General features: G+C 45.9%; 1 protein-coding gene across 2 annotated transcripts in view; it reads right to left on the minus strand.

Annotated features, from left to right (window-relative positions):
* The window catches only part of RNF144A (ring finger protein 144A), a 130,340-nt gene that overhangs the window by 59,461 nt on the left and 53,952 nt on the right, over positions 1 to 16,927 (minus strand). For both annotated transcript variants that reach the window (XM_030198903.1, XM_030198902.1), the window contains exon 4: positions 1,446 to 1,506. In XM_030198903.1, the coding sequence (XP_030054763.1) occupies positions 1,446 to 1,506 (61 nt within the window). The remainder of the gene's footprint in view (positions 1 to 1,445; positions 1,507 to 16,927) is intronic.

A 16,927-nucleotide genomic window follows, 5' to 3' on the forward strand; every position in this document is an offset into this window, starting at 1 on the left:
TAATAACTTTATGTGCCGAGTTAACTGGGTACCAGTGTGAATATTAGGGTCAACGCACATACCCAGATATCCAATGCCAGGAGCTGAAACATCTGAGGTTAATTCAACCCACAGCTGTGAGTGGCTTACAAGCTCCTTACTGCTGCAGCCAAGTATTACCACCAAAGTTATTTGGCCATTAGAACATAAACATGTAAGCTATATGGAAATTGATTGAATCGTGCTACCCTCTGTGTAACTCCAGACATCATCCTGGAATGTCCCTGGCCGTTCCTTTCCCACAACACATAGCTTTTAGCCATATAGTGATTAATTTTCTAAAGGATTTTTCACACATAAAGGCCTTTTTACTAATTTAAAAAATGCTTTTATAAAAGTACCCCAAGGTTTACACATATAAAAAGTATGTGCACTGCCAAGAAGACATGTACTTTTATGCAACCCATATACAAGTGTGTTTAAGGACAGAGTTTAAGCAAGTGCAGGTGAAGCTGAAATAGGCGAATGTACTTTTATGCACAAACATTTTGTTCATGGCTTCAATCTAGGTGTATTTTCTGCCACTTTAACCTAGTACTGTATAAAGACATGGTTTAAAGGGACAGAGTCAGTGTCATGTCTCCTCTCTCCTCCTGTCTTGTTCCATTCCCTAACTATATCTGTCCCAGACATATTGATCTTTCCCTCTTAGCTCTTTCCTCCCTTCTTCTTTTTACTTTTCACCTGCTTAACTTTCCATCACCTAGCTCTCCCATTTCTAATCTTTCTTCTCCAACCTCCTATTCCCTTCTATCTTACATCTATACTCATTACTACACTACCCTCTATATTAACCAAGCTCTACTCAGCAATCTCCTTGACAACCCCATGGCCTCTCTCACATGGCTCCACCATTCCCAGCAGCTCCGTCCCTCCATCCTTATAATCCAGAACCTCCTTTGCTTCTCTCCACCCTCTCTCCACCCATGACATCTCCCAGTCCCTTCCACTTCAATCCCCAGCATCTACTTGTTCTTTCCCCCTCCCATGGTTCAAAATCTTTCCTTTTCTGCTGGCCCTTCCCTCCTTGTGGTCCAGCTCTCACTCCTTTCCACGCCCACACTCCCATGTAGTCCAACATTTCTCCTTTTTTCCCTCCCGCTGTCCAGTGTCTCTCCCTCCCCGACATTTAACATCTCTCTTCCCTCCCTCACTACCAACATGTCTTCCTTTTTCTTCCCTGCTTCCCTTTGTCAAGCATTTCTTCTCCTTCGCCTCTGCCCCCAGGTCCATCAGCATATTTCTCTGCGCTCCCTTCCCCATGCACTTAGGCTGGCATCTTCCCCTCTCTTTCAATCCCGCCCCCTCCCCACCCGGTCTACCTAAAAAACTAAAATTACTCTCTACAAGTCTAACTTCATATGCCAAAATATTGATGTAAAAATGGAAACCACACTGTTACATACCTCTTTCAAACTGCAACTTCTTATACCGCTGCATAATTTCTGCTGCAACCATGCACTCAATCTAGTGAAAAAAATTAAACAAAGCTCAAATTAGATACCGAAAGAGTTGATATTCTGCCATGTACTACATTAACCTAAAACTAAAGTAAAATGTTAACATCTAATATAGGCCTGTCCTTTGCATCTAGCAGTCTTCCAAACGCTACTTGAACCATCTCTCTATATCACTCTGCATTACAGAATTCAGTATAGCAACTAAGCAATGCTGATCACCATCTCCATATATGCAATGAAGAGCAGAAGACAATGCAGAATGTTTGAGTCTCCTTATTGTAATGATCCCAACCTATCTATTGCACAGTGTGGAAAAAGCAGCTGAATATACTATAGTGCATTCTCTGCCAATTTATCACACCACTAGTAAAAAAAGGCCTGTTTCTGTAGGCAAGGAAACAGGCCTTATGCAGGCAAATTCCCCCCCCCTCCGCACTACGGCCCCCTCGAACCCCCCCCCTTCCGCGAACCTGTCGATCCCCCCCCCCCCCCCCCGTGCCTGCGAAAACTGCCCCCGCTGCCACCGTTGTTGTGCTGTTCTGCCCTTCGCGTAGGTTCCTCAATCATCTTGTCTAGAAGTTCCTCTGCGTGCGTCTGACGTCAGACACACGCAGACAAACTTTCAGTGAAGATGATTGAGTAACCTACGCGAATGGCAGAACAACACTTGGGCTGTCAGCACAGGTAGTGCACAACGGCGGCGGGGGGCGACAGATGATTCCGAGGCAGTAGGAGTAGGGAAACTACTCCTCCCCTTGCCTTGGAATCAGCTGTCTTGACGTCAGTGACGTCCATGCGTGTCTGCCTCGTAGACCACCTCCAGCCAGGGAGCCATGGTTCCAAGCACAGAACGTTGGAGGTGAGAATTATTATATAGGATTGACATATGTTTTAGTCAAGTAAGATACATTTCTGAAGGTGTGTTTAGGTCTGAGAAAGAAAATAATATGTCAGATTACATTTTCATACACACATGTACTATTTTCAAGGGAAAAAGCACCTGCAGAAAAAGATGGTGCAAATCTCTGTATTTTCTCCCCAGGGCAGTTTTGTACCTTTCCACTGAAGCCTGGTGCAAAGCCTACAGATAAAAGTATCTCTCTATATAAAAGGCAACCCCGACGTTCTGAAGCCTCCACGGAAGTTGAGGCGCCCGAGATATCCGGTGTGCACTGGAGTGTCTGCACCGCCCTCACATCAAAACGTCATGACGTCGAGGGCGGAGCTATGACACTCGACGAGGGCCGAAACGGAAACGCCACAGCGAACAAGGCAAGTAGCTCGGAGGGACGGAGGGAGGGGGCCCCTTGCTAGCGCCCGTTTCATTGCGCTCAGAAACGGGCATTTTTTCCTAGTCTGTATATAATGTATTACTGTGAGCATCTTTCAAACTGCCCAACAATGAGAAAAGAAAGATGGAGTCAACTTTCCAAACTGTCTTCTATATCACCAGATCTATACCTTGCATCAAGGTGGCTTATGACCAATTTTCCCTCTAAGGAGTGGCCTGCTGCATGCACATTTTTTTCCGAGTGAGCACTGAAAATAGCCCAACAGTCCAAAAAGAGCAGAGGAGGGGGGTCCCCTGAGTTATCTGAGGAGTAGGAGGGGGTCCTCCTGAGCTATCCAAGGAGCAAAATTTTTGTTAATTATTAATACTAAACAAATTTAAAAGCATATGTAAATTGCTAATACATGGATACTCAATATTTGTTACAAATATAAACAAATACTTAAAAGTAGTATTGAAAACCACAAACTTTATTAATAAAAACACTTGGAAAACATCAATTACAAAAAGGTACCTCAGTGCTGGATGCTGAGATAAGGGCAAGCACTGATCCAAATATTTTGATACATTCCTCCTTAAAAAGAACAACTTGCAGGTCAGATGTTAGAAGCAGGCAAGCCAAGCAGCTGGCCTTAAGCAGGCAAGGATTAGAGGGGAAGGCAAGGTTTTCCTTAACAGTCCTCAACCTGGAAGTGCAGGGGTCACTCACAAGTTCCCTCGGCGTGTACCCAGAAGCAGACGTTCGCCTACCTGGAAGCCGGCGGTGGTCAATAGAAGCAGCAGCAGCAGGGACGTGGACCACCGCCCCAAGGAATGTCATGGTACCCTACTTGATGGCTTGAGGGACATCAGGCGTTGGTGGAGAGGAAGACGGGGAGGAACGAGACATTAGTGAGCGAACGTTGACCCAAAGTGAGCGATGCTTATGGTTTGTATGAAAGATTGCTCACATGCTCACCTTAGTGGGAACACTGCTTGTGAACACAAGGAGAGAGTAATCCTTGATGGTGGAAAGAACTAGCTGTCCTGCTTCAAGGATGGTTTCTAAGAAAATTGTTAAGGAAAATTTAGTATTACTATCAACCTTAGAAAATGTAACTGGAAATAGAGAGGCTACTTTAATGTTAGCATAAGGTCTCTTACAAACTACCCCACAGGCTACACATGTAAAAATATACTTGGTGACAATAAGGCATATTCTTTTAGGCAACCTATGTGTAGGCGTGTTTGAGGGAGAAGATTGAGACATTGTTATTTTAAGAAAAATCTTTAGCTCCTTGCCTTTTAATACTTGATCCCATCAGACCATATTCCCTGTCTTTGCCAACCAGACCAATTAATGTAAGAATTGTTAATTTAAAAAACTGGATTGTAACTTTTCAATGGTGCATTTCCTTTTAGAGAATAATTTAATAACTGGTCACCTAGGTTGGGAGGCCAAATAAATCCCAGTTGTTGAGGCTTCACTGTGCCTGTGCAGGTATTGTGCTATTCATCTTCGAAGTGTGAAACTTATGGTGGAATATGCTGTTTGATTCGATTATGCTGTGTAACAGTAATTTTACATTGTCTCATGCTATTTTATTTTTTGTAAAAGGTATTTGTTGGTGATTTAGTTGTCTAGAATCTAAGAATTGCTTAGGTTTTGTACTCATAATGCAGGCTTTGCTGAAACATGACCTTCTTGGGTTTTAATGTACGGATGTAGAGAAAATACTTAGCAGTAACAGCTGTTCTCCAAGAAAGCAGGATAAACAGCCTTACACGTGGGTGACATCATCCAATGAAGGCCGTGCAGGAAGGGTCTCCAGTTTGTTTACAACAACTTTTAAGAGCACTGCACCATTCATACACACGGCTTCTCGAATGCCACTGTTGCTCACAACCTAACCAGTTAAATATTTAAGCTGATAGAATTCAACTCCAATAGGGGAGGAGAGAGTATGTAAGGCTATGTATCCTACAGTCCTTGTAGAACACCTACTACAAGTAAGTAACTTTGCTTTCTTTAAGGACAAACAGGATATAATAGCCTTACATATGGGACTGCCTAGCTACAAACTGACAAACAAAAAAAAAGTGAATATGCAGAAAACCTTACAACAGGCAAGGGTTAATAAACAATCAAACAAAAACTTGTAATTTTTTTTTAAGCCAGTCTAGAAGATAAAATAAATGTGTCTATGGCAGTAGAATTGGATTCCCCCACTCCCCATCATTTTCTTGCTCTTTGGCTACAAACATGGTTCACTGGCCTTTTGCAGAGGAAGTGTCAGCAAACTTTGCCACACTGTATACAATATTCTGGTAAAAAGATATGGGATCTGTAAGAAAAGCATTCTGGTAAAGCTTTCTCCCAAAAGATTCTCTCTCAAGGGGAACCAAAGAATCAGTTTTTGTACTCTTGGCTCTGAGTGGAGTTCCTCACCATGGAATGAGGAAGAAACTGTAGCTTGTCGAATCCCAAAGTCTTCTGAATATATGGGGGTGGGGTGGGAGGATTCCCATCTTCATCTGTACTTGTCTCAGAATTCTGTGAATGGCCACGGTCACAGCCTCCCATCACTGTCTGCATCTTGATAATCTCAGCTCTACATTGGCCCAGGACTTTCTTACACTTATAATGTATTACTGATTATAATCTAATCCTCAAACAGTACATCAAAAATCCTACCCATTCAGGGGGTCACATTCTTGATTTAGTTCTTCCACCTTTTAACTCGCCACCTCTCTTGGAAAACTTACCCTGTTCCAACTACCATAGACTGACTACTTCTTAATTTCCTTTACATATACCACAAATAACCCCCTCTGTGCCATCACTATAGCTCATACTAGTTATAGATGTCTTCTACATCTAATACTAATGTTATTTTATCAATACTCTGGGATGTATACCATCTGGTCTTGGTGATTTGCTACTCTTCAATTTGTCAAAATGCCCCATTACATCAGGTTTACAGAGATTTGATTCAGTTTCTTTGACTCATCAACACTGAATACCATTTCTGGCAATGGTATCTCTCCCACATCTTCCTTGGTGAAAACCGAAGCAAAGAATTCATTTAACCTCTCCGCTATAGCCTTGTGTTCCCCGGTACCCCTTTTACCCCTCGGTCATCTAGCGGTCCAACTGATTTTTTTGCCAGCTTCTTGCTTTTAATATATCTAAAAAAGGTTTTACTATGAGTTTTTGCCTCCAGTGCAATCTTCTTTTTCAAAGTCTCTCTTTGTCTTCTATATCAGCGCTTTGTATTTGACTTGCCATTCTTTATGTAGTTTCCTACTATTTTCAGTCGGATCCTTCTTCAATGTTCTGAAGAATTTTCTTTTAGCTCTAATAGCTTCCTTCACCTCACTTTTTAATAGATGGAATATATCTGGCCTGGGCTTCCAGGATGGTATTTTTGAACAGCATCTACGCCTGATGTAAATTTTTGACATTTGCAGCTGCTCCTCTGAGTTTTTTTTTTCCACTGTTCTTCCCATTTTATCATAGTCTCCTTTTTGAAAGTTAAATGCTAATGTATTGGATTTCCTGTATGTACTTACTCCAGAGCTTATATCAAATCTGATCATGTTATGATCACTGTTATCAAGCAGCTTCAGCGCCATTACCTCCTGCACCAGATCATGCACTCCACTAAAGACAAGGTCTAGAATTGTTCCTCCTCTTGTTGGCTCCTGAACCAGCTGCTCCATAAAGCAGTCCTTGATTGCATCAAGGAATTTCACCTCTCTACCATGAACTACTACTACTACTACTATTTAACATTTATAAAGCGCTACTAGGGTTATGCAGCGCTGTACAATTTAACATAGAAGGACAGTCCCTGCTCAAAGAGCTTACAATCTAAAGGACAAATGTACAGTCAGTCAAGTAGGGGCAGTCAAATTGGGGCAGTCTAGATTTCCTGAAAGGTATAAAGGTTAGGTGCCGAAAGCAACATTGAAGAGGTGGGATTTGAGCAAGGATTTGAAGATGGGTAGGGAGGGGGCTTGGCGTAAGGGCTCAGGAAGTTTATTCCAGGCATAGGGTGAGGCGAGGCAGAATGGGTGGAGCCTGGAGTTGGCAGTGGTGGAGAAGGGTACCATTTCTGTTACATTTATCCAGTCAATATCAGGGTAATTGAAATCACCCATTATCATCATATTCCCCAGTTTGTTAGCCTCCCTAATTTTTGATATTTCTACATCTGTCTCTTCATCCTGGCCAGGTGGACGGTAGTACACTCCTATCAATATCATTTTCCCCTTTACACATGGAATTTCAATCCATAGGGATTCCAAGATGTGTTTCATGTCCTGTAGAATTTTTAATCTATTCGATTCAAGACCCTCTTTAACATACAATGCTACCCCTTCACCAATTCTATCAACCCTATCACTGCAATATAGTTTGTATCCTGGTATGACAGTGTACCACTGGTTATCCTTCTTCCACCAGGTCTCAGAAATGCCTATTATATCTATTTTTTCATTTAGTACAATATATTCTAACTCTCCCATTTTATTTCTTAGGCTTCTGGCATTCACATGTAGACATTTCAGACTATGTTTGTTGTTCCTATTTACATCTTGCTCAGCAGATGACACTGATAATGTGCAATCTTGAAAATCTGTCTGCTTTTTATTTAAAGACACCTGATCTACTGTGCTCTCTATTACAACCTCACTATCGAGATGCCCTGTCTTCCCTGTTTTGGTGATATCTTTGAAAGATACCTTATTCCGAACCATACGCTTTTGAGCAACTGTCAGCCTTCCCCTAGTTTCTAGTTTAAAATCTGCTCTATCTCCTTTTTAAATGCCGATGAAGCAGCCTGGTCCCACCCTGGTTAAGGTGAAGCCCATCATTTCGGAACAGGCTCCCCTTTCCCCAGAATGTTGCCCAGTTCCTAACAAATCTAAAACCTTCCTCCCTGCACCATTGTCTCATCCATGCATTAAGACACCAGAGCTCTGCCTGTCCCCTTGGGCCCTGCGTGTGGAACGGGGAGCATTTCTGAAAATGCTACCCTGGAGGATCTGGATTTCAGCTTTCTACCTAGGAGCCTAAATTTGGCTTCCAGAACCTCCCTCCCACATTTTTGATTCACAAAAAAGCATGGAAGTTGCATTTATGGAGGCACAGCAGTTGTGGGAATAATATTCTTAGACCAAAATGAGGAACCCACATTAAGAGTGATCCAATCTGAACTATGAAGGATAGAAGTGAATATTTCTGGAATTTTTTAAGGTCTGCAAGATAAACTGAGTAATGCTTATATTGCAAGGTAAATCTCTCTTACAGACTGTCTACATCTTAGGACTTCTAAACAAAGAACAAATGTAAAATAGATTTAATTATTAGGATTTTATTAATCACCTTTATGAAGAGGTTCACAAGGATGCGTACAACAGGTATAGCCTGATATAAACAACTCGCATTGTAGTAACAGCACAACAGAAGTAAAATGATGGAAAGGCAGTATAATATACAAGTGATCATCCTTTTTTGTCTTGGAGTATTCCAAAACGTTATGTGGTCATTTGCGTTTTTAACACTCTCCTGGAACACACACACACAAAAAAAGCCACCCTAGAAAACCAATCACTTCTTTTGAATCACATTAAATGTATATTTACATTTATATTTATTATAAAAAAAAGTTATATACCTCCTAGCTTGTTCAGATCATGGCAGTTAACAAGTACATACAAACACAATTAAAAGAAAGGAGCGCCATTTTATGATAGAAAAGACCTAATCACAGTATCTCAAGAAACCCATTCACAAAAGTATACACAGGAGTATTACATTCACATTGACAGTATCCTAATAAATCCTTATTTCCTCTTTATCGCTAATATTATAGGCCTGAATTTGCACATACGTGTGGAGAAAACAAAGAGGGGGTCTTTTATTTAGGCGCACTGGTGTTTTTAGTGCATGTTAAAAATAGTTGCACGGTAAACGCTAAAGATGCCAATGTATTCCTATGGGCGTCTTTAGTGTTTAGCGCTTGCCTATTTTTAACACGTGCTAAAAACGCCAGCGCGCCTAAGTAAAAGACCCCCACAGTTTTTCCCGCTTCAACTACAACAACTTCAAAAAGGCTCCTGTTCTAAGATTTCACTTGCGGCCCCTTGATGCTGCCTCAGAAGAGACAAAATTAAGAGCCCATACTGCAGTTGTCGATTTCTTTGAGGCCTCTTACGCTCACCCTACTCCATCCATCTTATGTTCTAGCCCTGACTTTCAAGCTCTGAAGGGAACATTTTTGAGGAATTTGTCTAACCACAGGGATAGTTTCCAAACAGGTCTGAAAATATGGCTCCCAACTAAAACTAATTCATTTGAGGAAGCTAGTTAAGCTATAATACCTGTAAGCTCTCCATGTCATTTTTTTTTTAAACAAGTACGAAGCTATATTTTCTAAATAGTAACATAGTAGATGACAGCAGAGAAAGACCTGTATAGTCCATCCAGTATGCCCAACAAGATTAACTCATATGTATTACTTTATATGTATACCTGACCTTGATTTGTATCTGCCATTTTCAGGGCACAGACCGTAGAAGTATGCCCAGCACTAGCTCCGCCTCCCAACCACCGGTGCTGCCACCCAATTTCTGCTAAGCTTCTGAGGATCCATTCCTTCTGAACAGGATTCCCATGCATTTTTTTAATTCCGTTACCGTTTTCATCTCCACCACCTCCCGCGGGAGGGCATTCCAAGTATCCACCACTCTCTCCGTGAAAAATTACTTCCTGAGGTTTTTCTTGAGTCTGCCCCCCTTCAACCTCATTTCACGTCCTCTAGTTCTACCGCCTTCCTGTCTCCGGAAAAGGTTTGTTTGCGAATTAATACCTTTCAAATATTTGAACGTCTGTATCATATCACCCCTGTTTCTCCTTTCCTCCAGGGTATACATGTTCAGGTCAGCAAGTCTCTCCTCATACATCTTGTAATGCAAATCACATACCATTTTTGTAGCTTTTCTTTGCACCACTTCAATTCTTTTAAAATCCTTAGCAAGATACGGCCTCTAAAACTGAACACAATACTCCAGGTGGGGCCTCACCAATGACTTGCACAGAGGCATCAACACCTCCTTTCTTCTGCTGGTCACACCTCTCTCTATACAGCCTAGCAACCTCCTGGCTAAGGACACCGCCTTGTCATACTGTTTCATTGTCTTCGGATCCTCTGATACTATCACCCCAAGATCCGTCTCGCTGTCTGTACATATCAGATGTTTAACCTTTGCAAACTGAAAGCTTTGTACTTTTGTGGATGGAAGCCTTGAGAGACATTTGTGTTCTGTATAAGACAGAATAGAACCTATTAATAATCATGAGTCGAATAAAGAATGTGCTTGCTGTTCTAAGATCAATTTCTCAGATAAAATCAGTTAGTCACTACATTGCAACTCTAAAATCAGTGGATCCATAACAAAGCATTATCAGTAACCTGCATAGAATAGTAGTTGCAACCCTAAAAGTAAATGATATTTTAATGGATCAGGTAATCAGGTATGCACATGGGAACGACAAACAAGGTGATTAAATTTGCAGATTACACAAAACTATTCAAAGTTGTTAAAATTCATGCGGAGTATAAAATTTCCGGAGGACCTTAAGAAATTGGAAGACTGGGCATCCAAATGTATCATTCCATGGCACAAACTCACCTTGAGTATTATGTTCAATTCTGATCTCCATATCTCAAAAAAGATATAGCAGAATTAGAAAAGGTTCAAAGAAGGGCGACCAAAATGATTAAAAGGATGAAACACCTCTCATAGGAGGAAAGACTTAAGAGGTTAGGGCTTTTCAATCGGAAAAGAGATGGCTGAGGGGGGACAGGATAGCGGTCTACAAGATCCTGAGTGTGTAGAACAGGTAAACATGAATCGATTGTTTATCCTTTTAAAAGGTACTAAGACTAGGGGACACTCATTGAACAGGAGGAAATATATTTTTTAAATTTCTTTATTTATAGTTATACATTATTACACAAGCAAATCACTTGTAATTGAAAAATTCCCCTATAATAAGTAAATTCTCAAAAATCACATAATTAACTAAGGAAATATATTCTATAGCTTCCTAAAAGTCCACAAAAGGAGTCCAATATTCCTACACTGGAGAAAAAAGAAGAAACAATAAAGATAATAATCTAGATTAAACTTAAGAGATGTCTCCGTTCAAATATCTTTAACTAGGATCACTTTTAGCTGTTAAAAAAAGAAGACAGCTGAACAGGATCAAAATACACATATTTCACAGATTGACAGGAAATCACACATTTGCATGGATATTTAAGATAGAATGTAGCACCCAATTGCAGTGTCTCTTGCTTCATTTGCAAAAACTTTTTTCTTCGTTTCTGTGTTTCCTTTGCAAGGTCTGGAAAAACACAAGTATGTAAACCACGAAAGGTTTTATCTTTTTTCTGGAAGAATTTCTTTAAAACCCAGACCTTGCCCGAGGATAACGCTACTGTAGCCAATAAAGGTAAAATTATGTATCATACCTGATAATTTTCTTTCCATTAATCATAGCTGATCAATCCATAGACTGGTGGGTTGTGTCCATCTACCAGCAGGTGGAGATAGAGAGCAATCCTTTTGCCTCCCTATATGTGGTCATGTGCTGCAGGAAACTCCTCAGTATGTCGATATCAAAGCTCCATCCGCAGGACTCAGCACTTAGAGAATTACACCCACAAAGGGACACTCTGCCCAGCTCACCACCGCCGAAACGGGGGAGGGGAATTAACCCAGCTCATCCCCACACAAGTGGGGGAGGGGAATCCGTCCAGCTCATCCCCGCGGAGCGGGGGAGGGACACCACACCCGCCGATGCGGGGGGATCTGGCTTATCCTGCAACCGCAACCGCGGGAGGAGCTGACTGACCCTAACACCGCCGAAGCGGGAGGGGTACAAAGCTGCCCTACAGCCGCACGAAGCGGGAGGGAGTGCCGGCAGAATTTAAATCTCAATCCAGCCCCGTAAAACGGAGGGGAGAGGAATGCAGCAGCTCACTGTAACACAAACTCGTCTCAACTCTTGAAGAATCCAAGTGAAAAAATAACTTGAACACGAAGTCTTCCTGAACAGGAACTGAAGACTAAACTTGAATCTGAAATGCAACCAGAATATAAACAGTACAGATATCTGGGAGGGACTATGGATTGATCAGCTATGATTAATGGAAAGAAAATTATCAGGTATGATACATAATTTTACCTTCCATATCATCAAGCTGATCAATCCATAGACTGGTGGGATGTACCGAAGCAGTACTCACCCAGGGCGGGACATAGAAATCCCTGACCGCAACACTGAAGCTCCAAACCGGGCCTCCGCCCGAGCAGCCACAGTCAAGCGGTAATGCTTGGAGAATGTATGGGCCGAAGCCCAAGTTGCCGCCTTGCATATCTCTTCCAAGGAGACGGAACCGGCCTCTGCCATCGAGGCCGCCTGAGCTCTTGTGGAGTGAGCCTTCAGCTGGATAGGCGGCACCTTCCCCGCGGCCACATAAGCCGCTGCAATGGCTTCCTTGACCCATCTTGCCACTGTGGGCTTAGAAGCCTGCAGACCCCTACGAGGACCTGCAAACAGGACAAACAGATGATCCGATTTCCGGAAATCATTGGTCACTTCCAAGTATCTGAGGATGACTCGTCTCACATCCAGACATCTGAGAGCAGAGTATTCCTCTGGGTAGTCCTCCCTACGAAAGGAAGGGAGACAGAGCTGCTGATTCACATGAAAGCGAGAAACAATCTTGGGCAGGAAGGAAGGCACTGTGCGAATAGTCACTCCTGCCTCAGTGAACTGCAGAAAAGGCTCTCGACATGAGAGCGCCTGGAGCTCGGAAACTCTTCTGGCTGAAGTGATAGCCACCAAAAAGACTGCTTTCAACGTCAGGTCTTTCAGAGATGCCCTCGACAAGGGTTCAAAAGGCGGCTTCTGCAATGCTCTTAGCACCAGATTGAGATTCCATGCAGGCACCACAGAGTGCAGAGGAGGGCGCAGGTGATTAACTCCCTTAAGAAAGCGCACCACATCTGGCTGTGAAGCCAGGGAAACACCCTTCAGGCGGCTACCTGGACTTTAAGGGAACTGAGCGACAGGCCTTTCTCCAGACCTTCTTGCAGGAACGCCAACACTGAAGAAATTGGAGCAGTGAAGGGAGAAAGTGAGCCTGCTTCACACCACGCTGCAAAGATACGCCAAACCCTGGCGTAAGCAGTAGAAGTAGAGCGCTTCCTCGCTCTCAGCATAGTGGCGATGACCTTGTCTGAGAAGCCCTTCTTTCTCAGACGCTGCCGCTCAATAGCCAGGCCGTAAGACCAAAGGGGGAGGGATCCTCCATCACCACGGGACCCTGATGTAACAGGCCCTGCTCCACAGGCAGTCGCAGAGGATCGTCGACTGAGAGCCTGATCAAGTCCGCATACCAGGGACGTCTGGGCCAGTCCGGACCCACCAGGATTATCCGGCCCGGATGCTTTGCCACCCGGTCTAGCACCCTGCCCAACATGGGCCAGGGCGGGAACACATAGAGAAGCTCTTGTGTCGGCCACTGTTGGAGAAGAGCATCTACTCCCAGGGATCGAGGGTCCCGTCCTCTGCTGAAAGAGCGCGGCACTTGGCAATTGGCCGATGACGCCATCAGATCTAGGCTCGGCTGGCCCCAGCGCTTCGTGATGTCCAAGAACGCCTGAGCAGATAGCTGCCACTCTCCGGGCTCCAAGGTATGGCGACTGAGAAAGTCCGCCTTGACATTCATGACTCCGGCAATGTGGGCCGCTGACAGCTGTTCCAGGTTCGCTTCCGCCCACTGGCATAGATTCATGGCCTCCTTGGCTAGAGGGGCGCTCTTGGTACCTCCCTGGCGGTTGACATAGGCCACAGCAGTGGCATTGTCCGACAGGACCCGTACTGGCTTCAACGCCAGTACCGGGATGAACTCCAAAAGCGCCAACCGAATGGCTCTGAGTTCCAGGAGGTTGATAGACCACTTTGCCTCTGCAGGAGACCAGAGCCCCTGCGCTGTCCTTCCCAAGCAGTGGGCTCCCCAGCCCGTCAAAGAGGCGTCCGTCGTGACGACAATCCACTCTGGGGTCACCAGAGGCATTCCTGCAGACAACTTGTCGGTCTCAGCGCCTTGCGCACTGCTGAGTCCAAGGGAAGGCGCACAGCATAATCCTCCGACATCGGAGTCCAGCGCTGCAACAGAGAGTGTTGTAGTGGTCTCATATGAGCCCTGGCCCAGGGCACTACTTCCATCGTGGCCGTCATAGAGCCCAACAGCTGCACATAGTCCCAAGCCCGAAGAGGAGAGGCTACTCGGAACTGGTCCACCTGAGCCTGAAGTTTGACAATCCGATTGTCTGGCAGGAACACTCTGCCCACTTGGGTGTCGAATCGAACTCCCAGATACTCCAGGGACTGAGTCGGGCGCAGCTGGCTCTTCTCGCAGTTGATGATCCACCCCAGGGAGCTCAAAAGAGCAACCACCCGGTTCACAGCTTTGCCGCACTCTGCATAAGAGGGGGCTCGGATCAACCAGTCGTCCAGATAAGGATGGACTTGTACTCCTTCCTTTCGCAGAAAGGCCACGATGACCACCATTACTTTGGAAAAGGTCCGCGGAGCAGTAGCCAACCCGAAAGGGAGGGCTCTGAACTGGAAGTGTCGTCCCAGGACTGCAAAACGCAGGAAGCGTTGATGAGGAGGCCAGATGGGAATATGCAGGTACGCTTCCTTGATGTCCAAGGAAGCCAAGAACTCTCCTGCCTTCACTGCCGCTATAACAGAGCGGAGAGTCTCCATGCGAAAGTGCCGCACTTTCAAGGCCCGATTGACCCCTTTGAGGTCGAGGATAGGCCGGACAGAACCTCCTTTCTTTGGTACCACAAAGTAAATGGAGTAACGTCCCTTGCCAATCTGATTTTCTGGCACCGGAACGACCGCACCCAGGCGGATCAGGTTGTCCAAGGTCTGCTGCACTGTCACAGCTTTGACCGGAGACTTGCAGGGAGAGAGTACAAACCCGTCTCTTAAGGGTCGGCAGAACTCTAGCTTGTAGCCGTCTCTGATGACTTCCAGCACCCAAGCGTCTGAAGTTATTGTGGTCCACTCGCCCAGAAACGAGGACAGCCGTCCTCCAATCTGCACTGGGGCGTGGACCAAGGCCCCGTCATTGGGTACGAGACCCTGGGGGAGGACCGGAGGGAGCCCCTCCGGGACGGCGGTCTCTGCGAAAGGAATGCTGCTTGGGGGAGAAAGTCCTCTTGAAGGAAGAGGGGGCAGAGGAGCCCGACCTGCCCGGGCGGTACCGACGGGCTTCCTGAAACCGTCCTCTGGAGGTACCGGAACGAGTACTAGCCCGAGCCCTGACCTCTGGTAACTTCTTGCCCTTAGACGTGCCGAGATCGGTCACGATTTTGTCCAGCTCGACCCCAAAGAGCAGCTTGCCTTTAAAAGGCAATCTAGCCAGGCGGGATTTAGAGGCGTGGTCAGCAAACCAATGTTTCAGCCAAAGCCACCGCCGCGCAGAGACTGTCTGAGCCATGCCTTTAGCTGAGGCTCTCAAGACATCATACAGCAAGTCTGCCAAATAGGCTAAGCCCGATTCCAGGGCCGGCCAATCAGCCCTCAAGGAATGATCCGAGGGGGAAGCCCGCTGCACCATAGTCAGGCACGCCCTGGCCACATAGGAACCGCAAACCGAGGCCTGCAAACTTAAAGCAGTCGCCTCAAAGGACGACCTTAAGGCCGCCTCCAATCTTCTGTCTTGGGCGTCCTTTAGGGCCGTGCCACCTTCCACCGGCAAAGCCGTTTTCTTAGTCACCGCAGTGATTAAAGAATCCACTGTAGGCCACAGATAGGCCTCACGTTCACTTTCAGGCAAAGGATAGAGGCGGGACATAGCCCTAGCCACTTTGAGGCTCGCTTCCGGGACATCCCATTGCGCCGAAATTAAGGTGTGCATGGCATCATACACGTGGAAGGTTCTAGGCGGGCGTTTCGTCCCCAGCATAATGGGAGAGCCAACAGGGGCTGAGGGAGAGACGTCCTCCGGAGAGGAAATCTTCAAAATGCCCATGGCCTGCACTAACAGATTGGGCAAATCCTCTGAGCTAAAAAGCCGCGCTGCAGAGGGGTCATCCGCTCCAACCGAGCGGGGATCCGTCTCCTCCAAGGAATCCGCAAAGGACCGTTGGGAGAACTCAGATACGCTGCCCTCATCTACATCGGAGGAGACAAGGTCCTCCAAGGCCTGGGAATCAACCCGAGGGCGTTTACCTCCGGGAACCTCAACCTCTTTACCAAACGAGGGAGCAGGGGCAGCGTTTTGCATAAGGAAGGCCTGATGCAGCAGCAAAACAAACTCGGGGGAGAAACCCCCCAGACTGTGCACTTCCGCAGCCTGGGCTACAGCCCTAGACGCACCCTCAACCGGCGCTCGCAAGAGCGGGGGAGAGACATGCTGCGCATCCAAAATGGCGTCCGGCGCGACACTCCGCGAAGGAGCCGCGCGGGAAAAACGGCGCTTAACTTTAGCCGCTTTGGTGCCGTCGCCCAAATTAAGGGCTTCCATGGCATTAATGTCTCCCTCAAGGGCGGCCCACGAAGAAGCCGTCCGAGCCGCGTGGCCGGCCAAGATGGCGGAGGCGAGCAGCGGGGGATGGGCGTTTATGGCGGGAAAAACCGCCACGCCAGAGGAAGGACCGGGACACTCATTGGTCACGAAACTGTCACCCAACAAGGGCGAATCAGACTTTAAGACCCCCGCATCCCCTCTAGAAGCACCTAAGCGATCCGGGGAGCGACTCTTTGCGCCCTCGCCCTCCGACGCCATATGCCACGTGGAGATCAATCGGGGAACCCCCTGCCCGCTATAAAAAGGTAAAAATTACCTGCTTTCCGCTCCGAGCTGTAACGACCTGGTGTCCCAGTGAGTAGCTGCAATAAACGTTTAAATAAACGTCGAAATAAACGCCTTTAAGGACGTTCAAAATTTTTTTTTTAACGGAGCCAGCGGGAGGGGGGGAGAAAAGGAGGGACCTGGCGCCACCAGGTTTGCACTTGCTCAAGAAGAGCCCTCAACCCCAGGCACTCAACAAAACCTAA

This window comes from Microcaecilia unicolor, chromosome 3 (genome assembly GCF_901765095.1).
Source record: "Microcaecilia unicolor chromosome 3, aMicUni1.1, whole genome shotgun sequence".
Classification (NCBI taxonomy): domain Eukaryota; kingdom Metazoa; phylum Chordata; class Amphibia; order Gymnophiona; family Siphonopidae; genus Microcaecilia; species Microcaecilia unicolor.